The 18,120-nt window shown below is 35.9% G+C and overlaps 1 protein-coding gene across 1 annotated transcript in view; it reads left to right on the top strand.

Annotated features, from left to right (window-relative positions):
- Window positions 1-18,120, top strand: part of NSF (N-ethylmaleimide sensitive factor, vesicle fusing ATPase) — a 142,549-nt gene that overhangs the window by 8,360 nt on the left and 116,069 nt on the right. Inside the window, exons 2-3 of the mRNA XM_032429921.1 lie at window positions 15,476-15,561; window positions 17,870-17,969. Of these exons, the coding sequence (XP_032285812.1) occupies window positions 15,476-15,561; window positions 17,870-17,969 (186 nt within the window). The remainder of the gene's footprint in view (window positions 1-15,475; window positions 15,562-17,869; window positions 17,970-18,120) is intronic.

The raw sequence follows: 18,120 nt of genomic DNA, 5'->3' as shown, positions 1-18,120 counted from the left end.
TATATAGAGTTTTTGATTTAAATTTTATTATAGCTATAATTACCCATTTTTTACCTTTATGATTACTGTGTTTGTGTGCTTTAAGAGAAATCTTTTTTTTTTTTTTAATTTATTTAGAGAGGGAGAGGGAGAGAGAGAATCCTGAAGCCGACTTCCCATTGAGCATAGAGCCTGACTCAGGGCTCAATCCCAGGACCCTGAGATCATGACCCGAGCCGAAACCAAGAGTTAGCTGCCCAACTGACTGAGCCACCCAGGTGCCCTAAAAGAAATCTTTACCTACCTTCAAGTCAAAAAGATTTTCATCTTAAAGGTTTAAAATTTTGTTTTTTACAATTTGGTGTTTAATTCATCTGGAATTTATTTTTGTGTTTGGTGTGAATTGGGAAGCTAATTTTATCTTTTCCATATGTTTAGCCAGTTGTCCCAATATCATTTATTGAATCCTTTTTTTCCCACTGATTTTTAATTGTATCTCTGTTTCATAACCACCCTAAGTCTGGACTATTGTGGTTCATATTCTGTTTGCCTATATGTGCACCAATGCCACTGTTTTAATTAAAATAGCTTTAATATTATATTAAATGTATATCATGTTATAAATTTTATAATTTATTATTTGATGTTATGTATATTGTATGATAGCTTTAAAATTATTCTTGCTATATGCTAAAATTATTCTTGCCTCCTCCTTATTTTTCTTTATTTGGCATTTCCATATGAAAGTAATCATTCCTCTTTTAAAAAATATCTTTATCTTTAAATTTAAATTTATCTTTATTGGGGTCCTGGCTGGCTTAGTCAGTAGAGCATGCGACTCAATCTCAGGGTCATGAGTTCAAGCACCATGTTGAGTGTAGAGATTACTTAAAAATAAAAAATCTTTAGGAAATAAAATTATCTTTATTGCTACTGATTTTGACCTACATTTTTTCTTTGTTTTACAAGAGCAGATAAAAGATAATTTCAATAAAATTCAGCTGAATTACTCTACAAAGCTGATTTTCTTTTCCTTTTTTTGATGTTAAGCCAAAAAATACTAATAATTTATCACAACTTTGTGCTCTACAGATTTGAAACCAAATGAATTAGCATCAGCTGTTTGTGAGTAATGCAGGGTATTTTGGTTCTCTGCTAAATTCAGAATGAAATGCTAAAGTTCTCACGTGTTCTGCACTAGCCATATAGATCTTTGGTAATGGAGAAAATGGGAAAATTATTAAAGTAAGAAATAAGTTGTCATTTTTGAAATCCAACATTCACTTATTTTTAAAATCCCTAAATAATAAAAGAATATTTTAGGGTTTTGCTGGTGGATTTTTAAATATTGTAAAGTGTTTTTAGTGTTATGTGCATATGAACAAACACTTTCTTACTTGATTGACAAGCAATGAAAATAGCAATTATCGATAATTCTAGGTCTTCCAAAGAACATCAGTGTTGGGGAATTTAAAAAATTTAGTTATCCTAGTTACTTTTCTCCTAGAGAATAATATTGACAACATTTTGTGAGATGATAGAAGACGTGGTTCTCACTGTTTGGAACAGAGCCTGGTGTGGAGGTATTACACAGTGAATGATTGTTGAGTGAATGGATGAACATTTATTTCTGAATACCTTAATAAATCATCATTTTGGACAATGTAGTTTGAATTTTAATGTTACATTCTTTGTCAAGCTATTGAATACTGTACTTATGTTTATTCTGTTATTCAGGTTATTAATAACATGGCATAGATCTAACTTTAAACAGCTGCTGGATTTCATGCTAGTCTTTTTTCTCCAAGTGCCGATACTGAGTCTGATTATTATTTTTTATATATAAAGCCTCCCAATCAATTTACTACTTATCAAGCATCAAAATAAACTTAATTGTATTTATCAGATTAAATGATGAAATGGCCTAAGGGCATTATTGAATCCGTTTTCCTACCTTTTAATTGTAAAAAGAAAGGAACCTATAGGTATTTCTGTTTTTATGAAGTTTATTTCTCCTTACTTAATACAGTGATTCTCAAAGTGGAATCTGCAGACCAGCTATTCAGTATCACCTGAGAATTTGTTAGAAATGCAAATTCTCAGGCCCTACCTCAGGCCGATTAAATTAGAAACTCTGGTGGTGGGGCCCTGCAATCTCCTTTAACACATTCTCCAAGTGATTCTGATGTATGCAAGTTAAGAAGGTTTGATTTGGTATATTGTGCTTTCCAATTTAGTTCCTTAACAAATTGCTGAAGATATTTTTCCCATATTTCTTTCCAAATGTATATTCAACCTTGTTATTTCGAGATTTCAGGATTATTGTCTTTTCTTCCCTTTAATACCTTGAACTGTATCCAATTTTCAAACATTAAAGAAAGCATAGTTATTTCCTGCAATATAGTGAATTTGGTATTCTAAGTGATCTTCCTATAGAAACAATTTAAAGGGCACCTGGGTGGCTCAGATGGTTAAGCGTCTGCCTTCGGCTCAGGTCATGATCCCAGGGTCCTGGGATCGAGTCCCACATCGGGCTCCCTGCTCCTTGGGAGCCTGCTTCTCCCTCTGCCTCTCTCTCTCTGTCTCTCATGAATAAATAAATAAAATCTTAAAAAAAAAAAAAAAAAAAGAAACAATTTAAAATGCTAGATAGCATAGTAACTGTAGTTAAAAATGATAAATTGTATACTTGAAATTTGCTGAGAGTAGATCTTAAGTGTTCTTACCACACACAGAGAAAATGGTAGCAAGGTGAGGTGCTGGATATGTTAATTAGCTTGATTGTGGTTATCATTACACAAAGTATACTTATATCAAAACACCACATTGTACATGTTAGACAAAATTCCCTAAAGCTGAACATATATGTGTATGCTATGACCCAACAATCTGCTGGAGGCTGTGTGTGGGGGGATGTATATCCAATAGACATGCATACATATATTATTCAAAAAACATGTACAAACATGCTAATAGCAGCAGTATCCATAATTAAAAACTGGAGACAACTCATGGATAAATAATGGCATATTCATATAATTATATACTATAAAAAGCAACGAAAATGAATAAACTAGTGCTGCAGGCAACGGTATGGATGAGTTTCACAGTCATAACATTGAGGGATAGAAGTCATATGCAAAATTATACATGCTGTTTATATAAAGTTTCAAAAATAGGCAAAACTGTGATTATTTCTGGTGATAGAAACAAGATACTGGTTATCTGTAGTTGGGGGTGAAGGGCTAGTAACTAGGAGGGGGAAGTATGGGAGGCTGGTAGTGTTCTCTTTCTTGAACTCAGTGTGTTCACTTTTTAGAAATTCATTGAGCCAAACACTTTAACATATGTACTTTCCTGTAGGTATGTTTTTCTTCAATAAAAGTTTATTTAAAGAAATGGTAGTTCTTTTTCTTAAACTGGGGTGAGGCTCTAGTCCTTCTATTTTTGTTCTGATTACTTCTCCAAAGATTATTCTCTTCCTCTTCACCCTTCAAAAGAACATAGGTGCTAAACTTTCATCAGGATGTCGGGAATTAAAAAGAGATGTTCACAAACAATTGTTTTCGTTTCTTTAACATTTAGAGATAACTTTTTAGAGTGAGAGCACGAAGTTACTGAATAAGGATATCTTAAACTAAATGGTATTTTACAGTTTTGAAAACACCTTCACAGATCTTTTCTTGTTAGATTCTCGGAGCAACCTTGAGTTGGCACTCTGTAAATTCAGTTCAACAAGCAAAATTCAACAAAATAATCCACAGCTAACATTATACTTGTGAAAACTGAAAGCTTTCCCTTTTAGCATCAGGAACAAGATAAGGATGCCTGCTCTTGATACTTATATTCAGTGTGACATTGGAGGTTCTAGGTACGCAGTTAAGTAAGATAAAAAAAAAAAGTTTGGAAAGAAAGAAATAAAATTCAACTTGCAAATGACATGATCTTATATATAGAAAACCCTAAAAAATTGACAAGTGATGAATCTAGCAAAGTTGCAGGATACAAGATCATTACACAAAAATCAGTTGCATTTCTATACCCTAGCGATGAACAATCTGAAAATGAAATTGAGAAAACAATTCCATTTACAATAACATCAAAAAGAATAAAATACTTCTGAATAAGTTCAAAGAAGTACAAGACTTGTACACTAAAAACTACAAAACATGTTGAAAGAAAGATCTAAATAAATGGGAAGACATCTTGTGTTCATGGATTGGAAGACTTAATATTATTAATATTGCAATACTCCCCAAATTGATCTCTAAATTCAATGTGATCCCTATCAAAATTCCAACTGCTTTTTTCCCCAGAAATGGATAAGCTGCTCCTAAAATTCATACGGAGTTGCAAAGCCATTGAATCCACAACAATTGGAAAAAGTAGTACAAAGTTGAAGGACACACACCTGATTTCAAAACTTACTACAAAGCTACAGTAATCAAGATGATGTGACGGTGGTGTAAGGATGGTCTTATAAACCAGTGGAATAGAATTGAAAGTCCAGAAGTAAACGCATACATTCATGGTCAATTGATTTTTAACAAGCATGCCAAGACCATTCAATGGGGAAAGAATAGTCTTTTTAGCAAATGATGCTGGGACAACTGGATATCTTCATGCAAAAGAATGAATTTGGACCCCTACTTCACACCACATACAAAAAATTAGAATGGATCAAAGATCTAAATCTATAAAATTCCTAGGAGGAAACATTGGTAAAAATCTGCACGACTTTGGGCTAAACAGTGATTTTCTTTTAGATATCACAAAAGCACAAAAAATAGATAAGTTGGACTTCATCAAAATTTAAAACTTTTATGCATCAAAGACCACTATCAATAAAGTGAAAAGACAACCCAAGAATGGGAGAGAATATTTGCAAATCATATATCTGATAAGGGTCTAGTATCCAGAATATATAAAGAACTCTTGCAACTCAACATTAAAAGACAACTCAGTTTAAAAACAGGCAATGGAAAAATAAAAATCGGCAAAGGATTTGAATAGACATCTCTCCTAACCAGATGTGCAAATGACCAGTAAGCATGTGAAGAGATGCTCAACATCATAGTCATTAGAGAAATGCCAATTAAAACCACAATGAGGGGCGCCTGGGTGGCTTAGTTGATTAAGCGTCTGACTCTTCATCTCAGCTCAGGTGTTGATCTCAGGGTGGTGAGTTTAAGCCCTGCATTAGGCTCCACCCCCAGCATTAAGAAAAATAAACCACAATGAGGTGCCACTTCACACCCATTAGGTTGGTTATAGTTAAAAAATTGGAACCCTTATCCTCTGCTGGTGGGAATGTAAAATGCTGCAGTCATTATGGAAAACAGTTTGGCAGTTCTTTAAAAAGTTAAACAGAATGACTCAGCAATTCTCCTAGGTATATAACCAAGTGAGTTGAAAGTACATGTTTAATACATAAACTTGTTACATGGATGTTCATAGCATTATTCATAATAGCCAAAAAGTGGAAATAACCCAGTGTCTATCAGCTGATGAATAGATAAACAAATGTGGTCTATTCATACAATGTGAATGATCTGTCACATGCTACAACATAGAAAACCTTGAAGACATTACGCTAAGTCAAAGAAGACAGTCATACAAAGATGACAGATTTTATGATTCTGTTTATATGAAATGTCCAGAATAGGCAAATCTATAGAGACAGTTAAACTAGTGGTTATCAGAAGGTGAAGGGAGGGGAGAGTTGGGACTAAACTACTAATAAGTACAGGGTTTCTTTTTGGAGTTTGCTGGAAATGTTCTGGAAGTGTTAGTGGTGATGATTGCACAACAGTGAATATAGTAAAAACCACTGAAGTGTACACTTTAAAATGATGAATTGTATGTTGTATGAAATTGTCTTAGTCTCTTTGGGCTGCTATAGTAAAATGCCAGAGACTGGGTAACTTTAAATAACAGAAATTTATTTCTCACCGTTGTGAAGGCTAGAAGTCCAAGATCAGGGTGCCACCATGGCTGAAGTTAACAAACAGTGTAATGTTGTGATCCTTGAAGGTGATGAAATGAAACTATATTACATGCTTGAATTATATTGGAGGTACCTATAGGATGAAAATGTGCAATCTTCATGTTATTCATCTTTTTTTTTTTTTTTTTTAAAGATTTTATTTATTTATTTGAGAGAGAGAATGAGAGAGAGAGCATGAGAGGGGGGAGGGTCAGAGGGAGGAGCAGACTCCCTGCAGAGCAGGGAGCCCGATGTGGGACTCGATCCCGGGACTCCAGGATCATGACCTGAGCCGAAGGCAGTCGCTTAACCAACTGAGCCACCCAGGCGCCCTTCATGTTATTCATCTTAAAATTAGAATTTTTTTCTCTTCTAAGTGTGCAGTATTCAGAATGAATCATATTAAAAAAATCATTTAGAGAGAAGTAATTTTCTTGTGTTGTGAGAAACAAAAGCAGTAGCTAGAGTGAGGCAGATACAGTTGACCTTTGAAGAACACAGGGGTTAGGGACATTGACTCCCTGTGCAATTGAAATTCCACTTAGAATTTCTGACTCCCCAAAATCTTAACTACTAATAGTCTGTTACCAGAAGCCTTATTGATAAATGGTTGAATAACACTTATTTTGTATGCTGTACGTACTATATACTGTATTCTTAATGAATTAAGCTAGAGAAAAAATTAACAAAATCATAAGGGGGAGCACCTGGTTCGTTCAGTTGGTAGAACATGTGACTCTAGATCATGGGGTTGTGAGTTTGAGCCCCATGTTGGGCGTAGAGTTTACTTGATGTAAAAAAAAAATATATATATATATGTGTGTGTGTGTGTGTGTGTATGGAAAGAAAATCATAAGGAAGAGAAAATACATTTATAATATTGTAATGTATTTATAAAAAAACTGCAGTTCAAACCCATGTAGTTCAAGGGGTCAACTGTAATGTTAGATTTTAGTAATAAAGAATTGTGGGCTGTGATGCTTGCAGGTATGTAAAGCTCTTAAAACAGTGCCTGACTCATAATAAAGCTCCCCAAACATATTAGCTATTGTTATTAACACTCCTCCCTCACCACCACCAAATGGGTAGTCTGTTGTATCAACACCATTATTGAATAGTTTCCCCCACTGATTGTCAGTCTTGTATATTGAGTTCTCCTATATATCTAATTCTATTTCTGGGTTGGTGGTTCTACTCCCTGAACTGTTTGTTTTTGTACCAGTACCATCTTGTTTTAATTACTGTATATAGCATGTTTTGATGTCTGGTAGGGCCAGTTTCCCTCATTCTTCCTGAAAGTTTTCCTGGTTACTTTAACAAATTTAAAAAATTCCCTCCCATCTCCTCTAATGTATTTTACTTGGCGGGTTGCAGTTTAGATTGAATTTATTAATGACCCATTGGGATTCTGCTTATAATTACATTACATTTATAGGTTAATTTGGAGTTACTGATACCCTTACAATATTGAGTCATTGCATACAGTAACATCATATTTCTCTCTACATTTATATGGATATTCTCTTATGTATTTCCATTGATTTTCTTTATGAGGGTCTTATGCATTTTTGCTAAACTTTTTTCTAGTACTTTAAGCATTTTTTGTTTCTGTTGTACTGGGAACCTGTTGTCTATTTCCTATTTATAGCAGTTTTTGATTTTATGTATTTATCTGCTTAGATGGGCATTAATTTTCTTCAACTTTGTAGATATATTTCTCCAAAAATTTAAAAAAATTCAACAAATACTTACTGAGTCCCTGTCATGTGCTAGATATTGTTCCAGGTACTTCTCCAAATTTTTAAGTAATTTATTTTAAGGCATTGATGAACTTTCCCAGATTAATGCAGCCTTGGAGAGGAAGTTATTTATTCACAGTGCCAAGGACTCAGTTAACTGACGACGATTTAGTGCTCATTTTAATGCTGTCATTGGTTAACCTGCCCAATGTAAATAAATCTGTAACTCTTTGTATAATTATCAAATGGCTCCGTGTTTCAGACCATATTTTATAGCTTCTTACTGAGTTTGCTAGAAGTGTTTTTTCTTTATTTACAAAAATCCTTGTCACACCATTATCAAAATTAGATTTAACCAACATGATTTAATTATGAAGAAAAAAACACAAAGGTTGAGACACAGTGTCTTGTATGTCATGAATAATGACAATGGCCTTTATTAAGCATGTCCTTTGTGTTATTTTCCTAATGTGTATGGTCATAACTATCTATACAGAAGCAGACAGAGGTCTAAAATGAAATGCCATCAATTAACTTAAAGATTTATTTATTTGAGAGAGGGTGGAGGGAAGGGGAGAGGCAGAGAGAATCTCAAGTAGACTCACCACTGAAGCATGGAGCCTGATGTGGGGCTTGATCTCATGACCCTGAGACCATGACCTAAGCCGAAATCAAGAGTTGGACGCTTAACTGACTGAGCCACCCAGGCACCCCACCATCAATTAACTTTAAAACAAAAATTTTAATTTGGTAAAATTGGAAAATGCAGAAAAAAAGATGAAAAGAAATGAAATCATCTGTAGTTCCATTATCCAGTTACAATTGTTTTTTACATTTTGGTGTGTTTCCATTTAGTTGATTTGCTGTTCTTTTAAAAAATCAAGCTGTAAAGTAAAACTTAACGTATATTTTTTTATGTTCCTGTGATATAAACCCCTCGGTATATTACGAGGAGTTTGATGGTTATATGATATTTAATTAAGTGGTTATGTTGTAGTTTACATAGCCTTTACTTGGAAATAGTATTTTTAGGTTGCTTCTAATTCATCACTGTTAAAATAATGCTGTAGAGAACAATTTTGTACATAGAAGTTTTCCATATTTAAAATTATTTCCCTGGGTGCCTGGCTGGCTTATTCAGAAGAGGGAGTGACTCAATCTCGGGGTTGTGAGTCTGAGCCCTATGTTGGGTGGAGAGATTACTTAAAATAAACTTGAAAAATTATCTCCATAAGACAAGTGTTATTTATTGTAAAAATAATTTTAGAATTGTGAAAAGTGGGCGCCTGGGTGGCTCAGTTGGTTAAGCGACTGCCTTCGGCTCAGGTCATGATCCTGGAGTCCTGGGATCGAGTCCCACGTCAGGCTCCCTGCTCAGCAGGGAGTCTGCTTCTCTCTCTGACCCTCCCCCCTCTCATGCTCTCTCTCTCTATCTCTTTCTCTCTCTCAAATAAATAAATAAAATCTTTAAAAAAAAAAAAGAATTGTGAAAAGTGTAAGTGTTTCCCTTATGCCTTCTTGTTTCTCCTCAGTGGTAGCTACTGTTAATTTATCAGTATCAGTAATTTATGCGTATCTTGTTTATTAAAAAAAAGCTTACCCTACACACAGTTTTGTAACTTAAAAAAAAGTGTACCACTATATTGTGGACATTTTCCCTTGTCAATAACACACAGAAGTACCTTGACCTTTGAAACGGCTGCATAGTTGAGATTCTTTTAGCCACACCCCTATTTCTGGCATTTATTTAGGCTTAGGCATCTGTGTTTTTTTGTTTGTTTGTTGTTGTTGTTGTTGTTGCTATTACTGAATATCTTTAGGATAGTTAGAATAATAGCTAAGATTCATTGAGTATTTACTCTGCATCAGTAAATGAGGATTATCTCATTTAGTTCTATTGTTGTGTATGTATGGGTGGGTGCACATTTCTTCCTGTTTCCTCTCTTTTCCATCCCTGCCTGTAGGGAGGGTAGAACTTTATATCAAACTTGGTTGCCTCTTAAGGGAAGAATTATTACAGGGAAAAAAAATCCTTACTCACTCTTCTCAAGAGGAAGAATCACCAATCTAACAGTCAGTATGGGACATTTGTGCCAGAAGGACTTGCAGGTTTTATCCTTCATCTTTCACTTCCTATGCCCAGGACTGGCAGGCCAGTATGGGCAGCACCCTTGGACTGGCCTTTTAGAGGTAGGTCTGACCATTCTCTTAGTTCTGTATGTCCCTACATCTGGGATGAGGACTGTTTGGGGAGTGAACGGAGTCTAACTATCTCTCTACCAGGTAGGAGTATGGATGTATCAAGGTCTAGGTCTATGTTAATATAGGGATAAGGGCCCCATTTTGAATTGTACCGAAACTCTATTTTCTAGTTTTAGCATTTATCCTATCTTTGCTGTGGAAATTATTAGGTTGTACAGCCATTAAAATCAGAGCATAATCTCTCAACTTTATTGAGGTATAACCTATATACAGTAAAATGCAATCAAGATGTAAAACACTTATGGGGTGCCTGGGTGGCTCAGTTGGTTAAGTGTCTTCCTTCAGCTCGGGTCATGATCCCAGGGTCCTGGGATTGAGCCCGGCATTGGGCACCTCCTCAGTGGGGAGTCTGCTTCTCCCTCTCCCTCTATCCCTCCCCCGTGCTTGCGAGCACTCTCTCTCTCAAATGAATAAATAAAATCAAGATTTTATTTGAGAGAGAGTGAGCGAGAGTGAACACACAAGCAGGGGCAGGGGGAGTGGAAGAGGGAGAAGCAGGCTCCCCACCAAGCAGGGAGCCCGATGTGGGGCTCGATCCCAGAACTCGGATCATGACCTGAGCTGAAAGAACCAGTTTAACCAACTGAGCCACCCAGGCATCCCTGAGTAATTAAAATCTTTTTTTTTTTTTGTAAAGATTTTATTTATTTATTTGACAGAGAGCGACACAGTGAGAGAGGGAACACAAGCAGGGGGGAGTGGGAGAGGATCATGACCTGAGCCACCCAGGCGCCCCCTGAGTAATTAAAATCTTTAAAAAAAACATATAAAACACTTCTGTCATCTCAAAAAATTACTTCATACTTCTTTGCTGTCCTTTTCACTCAGGCAAGCACTGACTGATCTTTTGTTGTTGTTGCTCTAGATTACTTTTGCCTCTTCTAGAATTTCATCTGAATATGAGATGAATTTTACATAATATCCGGTGAACTCTTATTTTGCATTTGGCTTCTTTTACTCATTATTATGTTTTTTAAGTTTACTCATGTTGTTGGAGGTATCCGTAGTTTCTTTTTAATTGCTGGGTAGTATTCCATTGTATGGCTGTACCACAATTTGTTTATCCATTCATGTGTTGGTAGGCACTTGTGTGTCTTTCCAATTTTTGTCTATTATGAATAAAGCTTCTGTGAACATCTGTGTACAAGTGTGGCTATGTTTTCATTTCTCTTGAATAAAAAGCTAGGCATAGACATGCTGGGTCACATTTAACTTAATAAGAAACTGTATTATGTCTTTGCCAGTATTTAGTGTTGTTGGCCCTTTGCATTTTTCTTTGGGGTCCCTCCCCCCCAAAAAAGATGAAAATGGGAACTTGCTTTTTTTCTTTTTCAGTATAAATCTGTAAAGGAATTTTAAGGCCCTAAGGGATGTCAGGAGGCTCATTTATGTGGATAGTTATTGGTCTGAAATGGATAATGTGAAAGTATCCCTACAGGCTCTTTGAGAGATAACTTCAGGATGTTTAACTTATTTCTACTCCATCACTTCTAGGCTCACGTAACTTCAAAATTTTAACAGAAATTATTACAGGAGTTTATAGCACAGAGTAAGATTCCATAGGCCTGAAGACAGGTAGCACTGATGGCCTTTCTCACACCATTCTAGACTAGCCCTGTCCAGTGGAACTTTCCACAGTGATAGCTACTAGCCACATGTGGCACTTGAAAGGTGGCTAGTGCAACTGAATGGAATTTTTAATTTTAATTTTAATAGCCATATCTGTCTAGTGGTTACTTTATTGAACAGTGCAGTTCTAAAATGTTATTTTTTTTTAGCAAAGATCGTCTGACAAATAGTTGAGTGAGACTTGTCAGTGGAGCTGGCTCTGGGCAAGTTCATGTTATCCATCCTGCTTCCCTTTCCTGTGGGGGATTTGTGTGTCTCTAGAGAGATGTAACCAAGGCCTCAAGCACCACAGAGGAAGAACCAGTGCATTCATGAGTGTTGCAGTTAGTTAGGGTAGGGGCAGTTATTTGGTAATGAGCTCTTCTAGTTAGGTACTACACTCCGTTTTTTTCTATTTATTTTACCCTACTAAATTCTTTGGTAAATGATAAAGCATATATCTAATTAATCCAGTTCTTAAGGTGGACCTTTCAGTGGAAGTATGCTATTTAAATTCGAAAACTGTATAACATTGCCCAGAGGAGACCTGGTTAAATCCTTCCTTTTTTTTTTTTGATGAAGAGAAGCAAATCCTCTTTCTGCGCTTCAGAGCCTTTTAAGTAATGATATAATTACTTATACTGAAGTTTCCATTAAAGATTTGTTGAGATTTTTGTTCTTTTGAGTAGCAGTGAGTTAATAATTTTTTACATTTCAAGTTAGTAGTGAAAATATTTTACAGCCTTTAGATGGTTAAATGTTCTAGATCTCAGATAACTGAACTTATATAAAATTGCCTATCAGTGTAGTATTTTCATTTCATAATAGCTGCATGGCTGTAGTGGCTGAGTTTTTATTATTGTTTCCTAGAGGCAAGGTCAATGTTAGAAAAATTGTGGAATTTTCCCTTGGCATTACTGTGGTAAGTAAACAGCTACTATTTATAGGAATTTATATTGAATTTAATTTGATGAGAAAATGAGATACCCTGCTTGGCTTTCATAAAAACACAGATGCTTCTAGATTCCAGTAGGGAGGCCTTTTGCTCATAGCATCTGTTTTCGGTTGGCTAGCCGGATGACTTCTACAGAGTTTTTTACTTTTTTTTGAAGGACACTGCCTCTTTGGCAGTTTTTTTTTTGAGGATGTAGAAAAGTATTACAAATAATGTCCTGTATCAGACAGACTGGAAGGTAATACCCTCCCCCCCACCCCCCGCAATCACCACTGCCTCTAGTTATTCGTGCCTCTGTGTAATCACTTCTTCTTGAGTATATGGGGCATGCAGCTTGCTTCTAACCAATAGATTATGGGAAAGGCAATGCAGTGTCATTTCCATAATTACATCATGTTACATAACACTCCAGCTTGCTAGTGGAGTCACCCTACTGACTTTCCTTGATGGCTTGATGAACTAAGTGGCTATATTGGGAATGCCATGTAGCCAAGAATTGAGAATATTCTCCAGGAACTGAGGATGTTTTATAGCAAGAAGCCTGGACATTCAGTCTCACAATAGCAATGAAATAAATTCTGCCAACAATCCCAGTGATCATTGAAGCAAGCCTCCAGATGAGAGTGCAATCCAGCTCACTTCTTGATTATGGCCTTGTGAGACTTTAGACAACCCAGATGGGCCATGCCTAGGCTCCTGAGCCACAGAAACTGTAAGAAAATAAATGTGAGGACACTACCTCTTTGACAACTAAACAAGTTAATAAATGAAAAGGTTAACTTAGCATTTTGTAAATTTTTTATTACTTTGACTATATCAGTTCTGTGCAATTTTGAACTATTAGGTAATTTAAATCACTTCATATCACTTCCTAAGTAACCTTGAAACGTCCTTTGTGTACATGTCCTTTGAACTGTTTATTCTGCAGTTAGATTTGTATTGATCCATAAGTTCATTTATTTAGCAGATGTTTGATGAGCACTCACTGTGTACCAAGCTCTGTACTAGTCCTGAGGAACCACACATGTAAGCAAGATACAGTCAGAGTCCTTGAGAAGCTTACTGTCTTTTATGCCATGCATACATGTAAACAGACAATAAAAATACAGTCAGGTGCTTTCTTGCATCAGTTTAGTGGGGAGGGAAAGGTCTAGAAAGGTCTTGTAGAAAAAGTAATGTCTGAGCTGAGAATTGTTGAAATGAGTAGGAGTTAGCTAAGCAAGAGGCTTAGCATTAGTGGAGAATGAAGTATATACAAGGAAGAAGCTTGTAGATGAGAGAGACCCCAGGATGGGCAGCAAACTAAAAAGTTTGGTACACTTTTGTCAGATGGCTAGACAGACGGACCATGGGCAAAAATACTGTCTTATTCATAAAGCAAACTTATGACCCAGACTTTATTCATCTTATGTTCTAAATAAGTGATTTCTAAACATTTTATGAATCCCATAAGTTAAACATGTTTTGTTCATGTATCTCCAATATGTATACATATTTATTTATAAGTGACATACTAATAATTTATTTACATAATAAATCATTTACAAAAGTGTTAAAAAGGATGAACTGAAGATGTAAAACATACTCTCATTTTTATTTTATTAAAAAATACAAAGAGCAAAGTGCTACTTCATTATTCTTTAAAAATTTTGGCTTAATATTTTATGATATTACCTATTTAGAGGTCTGTTTTCTAAATGCAGTTAATTTTGATACTTGGATTATCTGCAAATCCTTCTGGTGCACATAGCCTACTTTAGGGACCACTGCTCTAAACAACTGGGGTAACTGTATTGAAACTAGACTTTTAGTTAAAAGCAAAGCAAAAAATTTATTTTGCTTTATACATTTGTATTTGGAAGGCAAATTTAAGAAGAATCAGCTTTGGCTTGAGATTTAAAGAATGAGCACTTTAGTCATAAACTACATGTCATGACTACAAGGGTCATATTTCACTAACTAGGAAACCCTAGAGAATGGTGGAATGGTTATTGGTTAAGTACGTTATATGAAGGAATGTTTTGCTAGTAGCTGTTGATCAAAAAGATTAATCGCTGCTTTGAAAAAAGTGTATCCTCTAATTATCTTTGTTTGGAGATATTTGGAAGATGGTCTTTCTTAATCCTTAGGAAATGTGGCTCAGACCACTTGGGATCTCTTATAAAAATAATTTTTTCATGATACACTTTATTAAACTTACTGAATTTACTTCATTGCATTTGAATGAGTCAAAAGTCTTTTCTTCAGAAAAGATGGAAAACCAAATCAAATAAGCTTGAGTGAAAAAAAGAATTTATTGGTTCATAACCAATGTTCAGTACTCGTCTCAAGGGCTTTAACTTGGTTGTCAGATCTGTATTTGAAGGTGTCTGTTTGTCTGTGTCTCTGTTACCTTTGCTTTCTCTGTGATAGTTTCACTCTCTTTTAGAGCAGAAAGTCGTCCTCCATGCAGTGGTGAGGCAAGGAAGAGTGTCCTTCTGGTACATGTCTGTATAAAATCCCACAGATGAAATAGAATCTGTGGTTGCCCGTGTGCTGTGATTCTCAGGCCCATGAAAGCATATGGAATGGGGAAGGAACAGTTTCCCAAAGGAAGGGTTTGCTGTTACCACAGAGGAAGGAATGCAGGGAGTCAAAAACAATAGGTATTTACTACAGGTGATGAGGAATAGAGGACAGGAGGCATAAACTATTCTTTAAGGTTATAAAAGATGACTTAGGGGTGTCTGGGTGCTCAGTTGGTTGGATGTCTGCTTTCAGCTCAGGTCATGATCCCAGGTCCTGGGATCGAGCCCCACGTCGGGCTCCCTGCTCAGCGGGGAGCCTACTTCTCCCTCTCCCTCTGCCTGCTGCTCCCCCTGCTTGTGCTCTCTCTTGAATAAATAAATTTAAAAAAATCTTTGAAAGATGACTTAATTTTATTTTCTTAATCATTGATTTTTATAGAGTATGCAAGCTGCAAGATGTCCTACAGATGAATTATCTTTAACCAACTGTGCAGTTGTGAATGAAAAGGATTTCCAGCCTGGCCAGTGAGTATCTAACTTTGTTTTCTCCTAACCTGCCAAGTGGTATTTTAGAAACTTCTAGAGAGCTCTTATATTTTAGGAAACTTGAGAATAATTTTTTAATTCCTCTTGCTGAGTTGGAAAATGGAAGAGATGAGAGTTACGTATTTTAGTCTTTACTATGTTAAACTTTGATTAATAGGTTTTAAAAATCATACATAGCTTTTTATGTATAACTTTTATTTTCATCAACTTTCTTAGCAGAACTAAACATACTGGTTTTATAAATCATATAGCATAGTCATTAGGATTTTGGCTCTGTAGTGAGATTGTCTGAGTTTGGATTCTGGCTCTGCCAGTTACAGACTGGGTGACCATGGATAAGTTTTATCTATTCACCATGTCTGTGCCTCTGTGTCCTAATCTGTGAAATGGGGATGATGATAATATCTTCCTCAGGGTAGTTGGGCAGATTGACTTATATAAAAGCATTTAGAACAGTGCCTTGCACATTAATAAGTCCTCAATAAATATTAGCTATTTCTTTAAAGATTTTATTTATTTATATGAGAGAGCACAAGTGAGGGGTGGGTAGAGGGAGAGGGACAAGCAGACCCCCCCCCTGAGCAGGGAGCCCGACTCGGGGCTCGATCCCAGAACCCTGAGATCATGACCTGAGCTGAAGGCAGCTGCTTAACTGACTGAGCCACCCAGGTGCCCCAATAAATATTAGCTATTTTGATGACTATTACTATGATAATCTAAGGGACATGAAAATTAGAAGATGCACAGCAAAGTTTTTATAAGTATTTACTTATAAGTATTGTTTTGTTGTCATTTATTTTAACCGATTCACATCACCCACTGCCAGAATTTCTAAAAACCCTACTACCAAGCTCAGTGCCACCCATATGCTTCTGAGGCTGGTAGAGGTAAGGAGATAAAGTCGTCCCACCAGAAGGCAGAGTAGGGAAATAAGGAACAATAAGGTAGAATTTTAACTGAGCCTTAAAAAAAAAAATCAAAACTCTGTAAAATCCAGGAGTTTTACAAAGTTAGAATTGCTAATTATCTGTAGTTTTCAGCTTTAGAATAAGGGGCTGCATTACATTATTGCAGTAATATTGTTTCTTGTCCTAAAAATTCTTTGATACTAAGTTGAACACAGAACTTTCTATGTATAAACTGGGGTATAGATAATCAGTGTAAGAATTTGTTTATGGAAATCTCTTATATTTGTCAAATGTTCACCATACTCATGATAGAGTTATTTGAAATATAGCAGATATAAGGAACTTGTGTTGTGACAAAATGATGTATATAGAAACATTAACCATTAATATTTAAAAAGTCATAGCATTTTAAAAGATAATTTTTTAAAAAGATTTTACTTATTTATTTGAGAGAAAGAACGAGCTAGTGAGAGAGAGCATGAGTAGGGGGAGGAGCAGAGGGAGAGGGAGAAGCAGACTCCCACTGAGCAGGGAGCCCAACTCGGGGCTTGCTCCCAGGACCCCAGGATCATGACCTGAGCCGAAGGCGGATGCTTAACTGACTCAGCCACCCAGGCGCCCCTCTAAAAGACGATTTTAAAACAGATAGTGCTGTTGCAAAATAGAGTTTGAAGCTTTTATCATACACACAGTCCATGGCAATTTCTCGTTGTAGGAGGTTATCATGAGATGACTATATTTTATCTATTATGGGTAACTTCTGAGCAGAATGAATTAGCACAAAATGCTTTGAAATAATAAATATTGATATCTATATGAAAGCTGATGTGTTTTGTGACAATTTTTTATTTTTACCATCTTTTTAATTTTATAGATTGTTACTGTTTCAACTATTGTGAGAGCCTACAGAGATTTAATGAATAGTCCTAAAACTAACTTTTTTTGGACTGTTATATCCTGGTTCTTCTATCTTTGGTTCTCCTCCCTTTATTCTATTTAAGGTGTGAAATAATTCCCAGGAGAGGAAATTCATCTAATTTTTACTTAATATCTAGGACTCTAAATCATTGTCTTCAATTTTATGTAAACTGGAAATATAATGGTGTTGCTATTTTGACTGGTATGTACTCTCTTGAACTTGATCCTGATTTTCCTTGATGTGTGCTTGGCCCAAGGTTATGCCTGGAAAACATTTTGAATTGCTGACAGTTTTGAGAAATGAAATTTGTGGTTCTGTTCCTTCAGGACTCTCAAATACTCTGCCATGTTTCCACCTGGTACCCATCAAGCATCAGTTGTTGGAAATGAACACATGCAGTGGAATTGATGCTTTTTATTTCCTTTGACATGGGGCCCTAACTGTGTTTCTTGTCTTTCAGGCATGTGATTGTGAGAACCTCTCCCAACCACAGGTACACATTTACATTGAGGACCCATCCGTCAGTGGTTCCAGGGAGCATTGCATTCAGTTTACCTCAGGTAACTTAGATGCTAATTTATTCTCTTCCATTCTATTTTTTTTTTTTTTAAGATTTTATTTATTTATTTGACAGAGAGAGATAGCGAGAGAAGGAACACAAGCAGGGGGAGTGGGAGAGGGAGAAGTAGGCTTCCCGCGGAGCAGGGAGCC

Source organism: Phoca vitulina, unplaced genomic scaffold (genome assembly GCF_004348235.1).
Source record: "Phoca vitulina isolate PV1807 unplaced genomic scaffold, GSC_HSeal_1.0 scaffold41, whole genome shotgun sequence".
Taxonomy (NCBI): domain Eukaryota; kingdom Metazoa; phylum Chordata; class Mammalia; order Carnivora; family Phocidae; genus Phoca; species Phoca vitulina.
The sequence above is the reverse complement of the archived record's forward strand: the minus strand, read 5'-3'. Positions and strand labels throughout refer to the sequence as shown.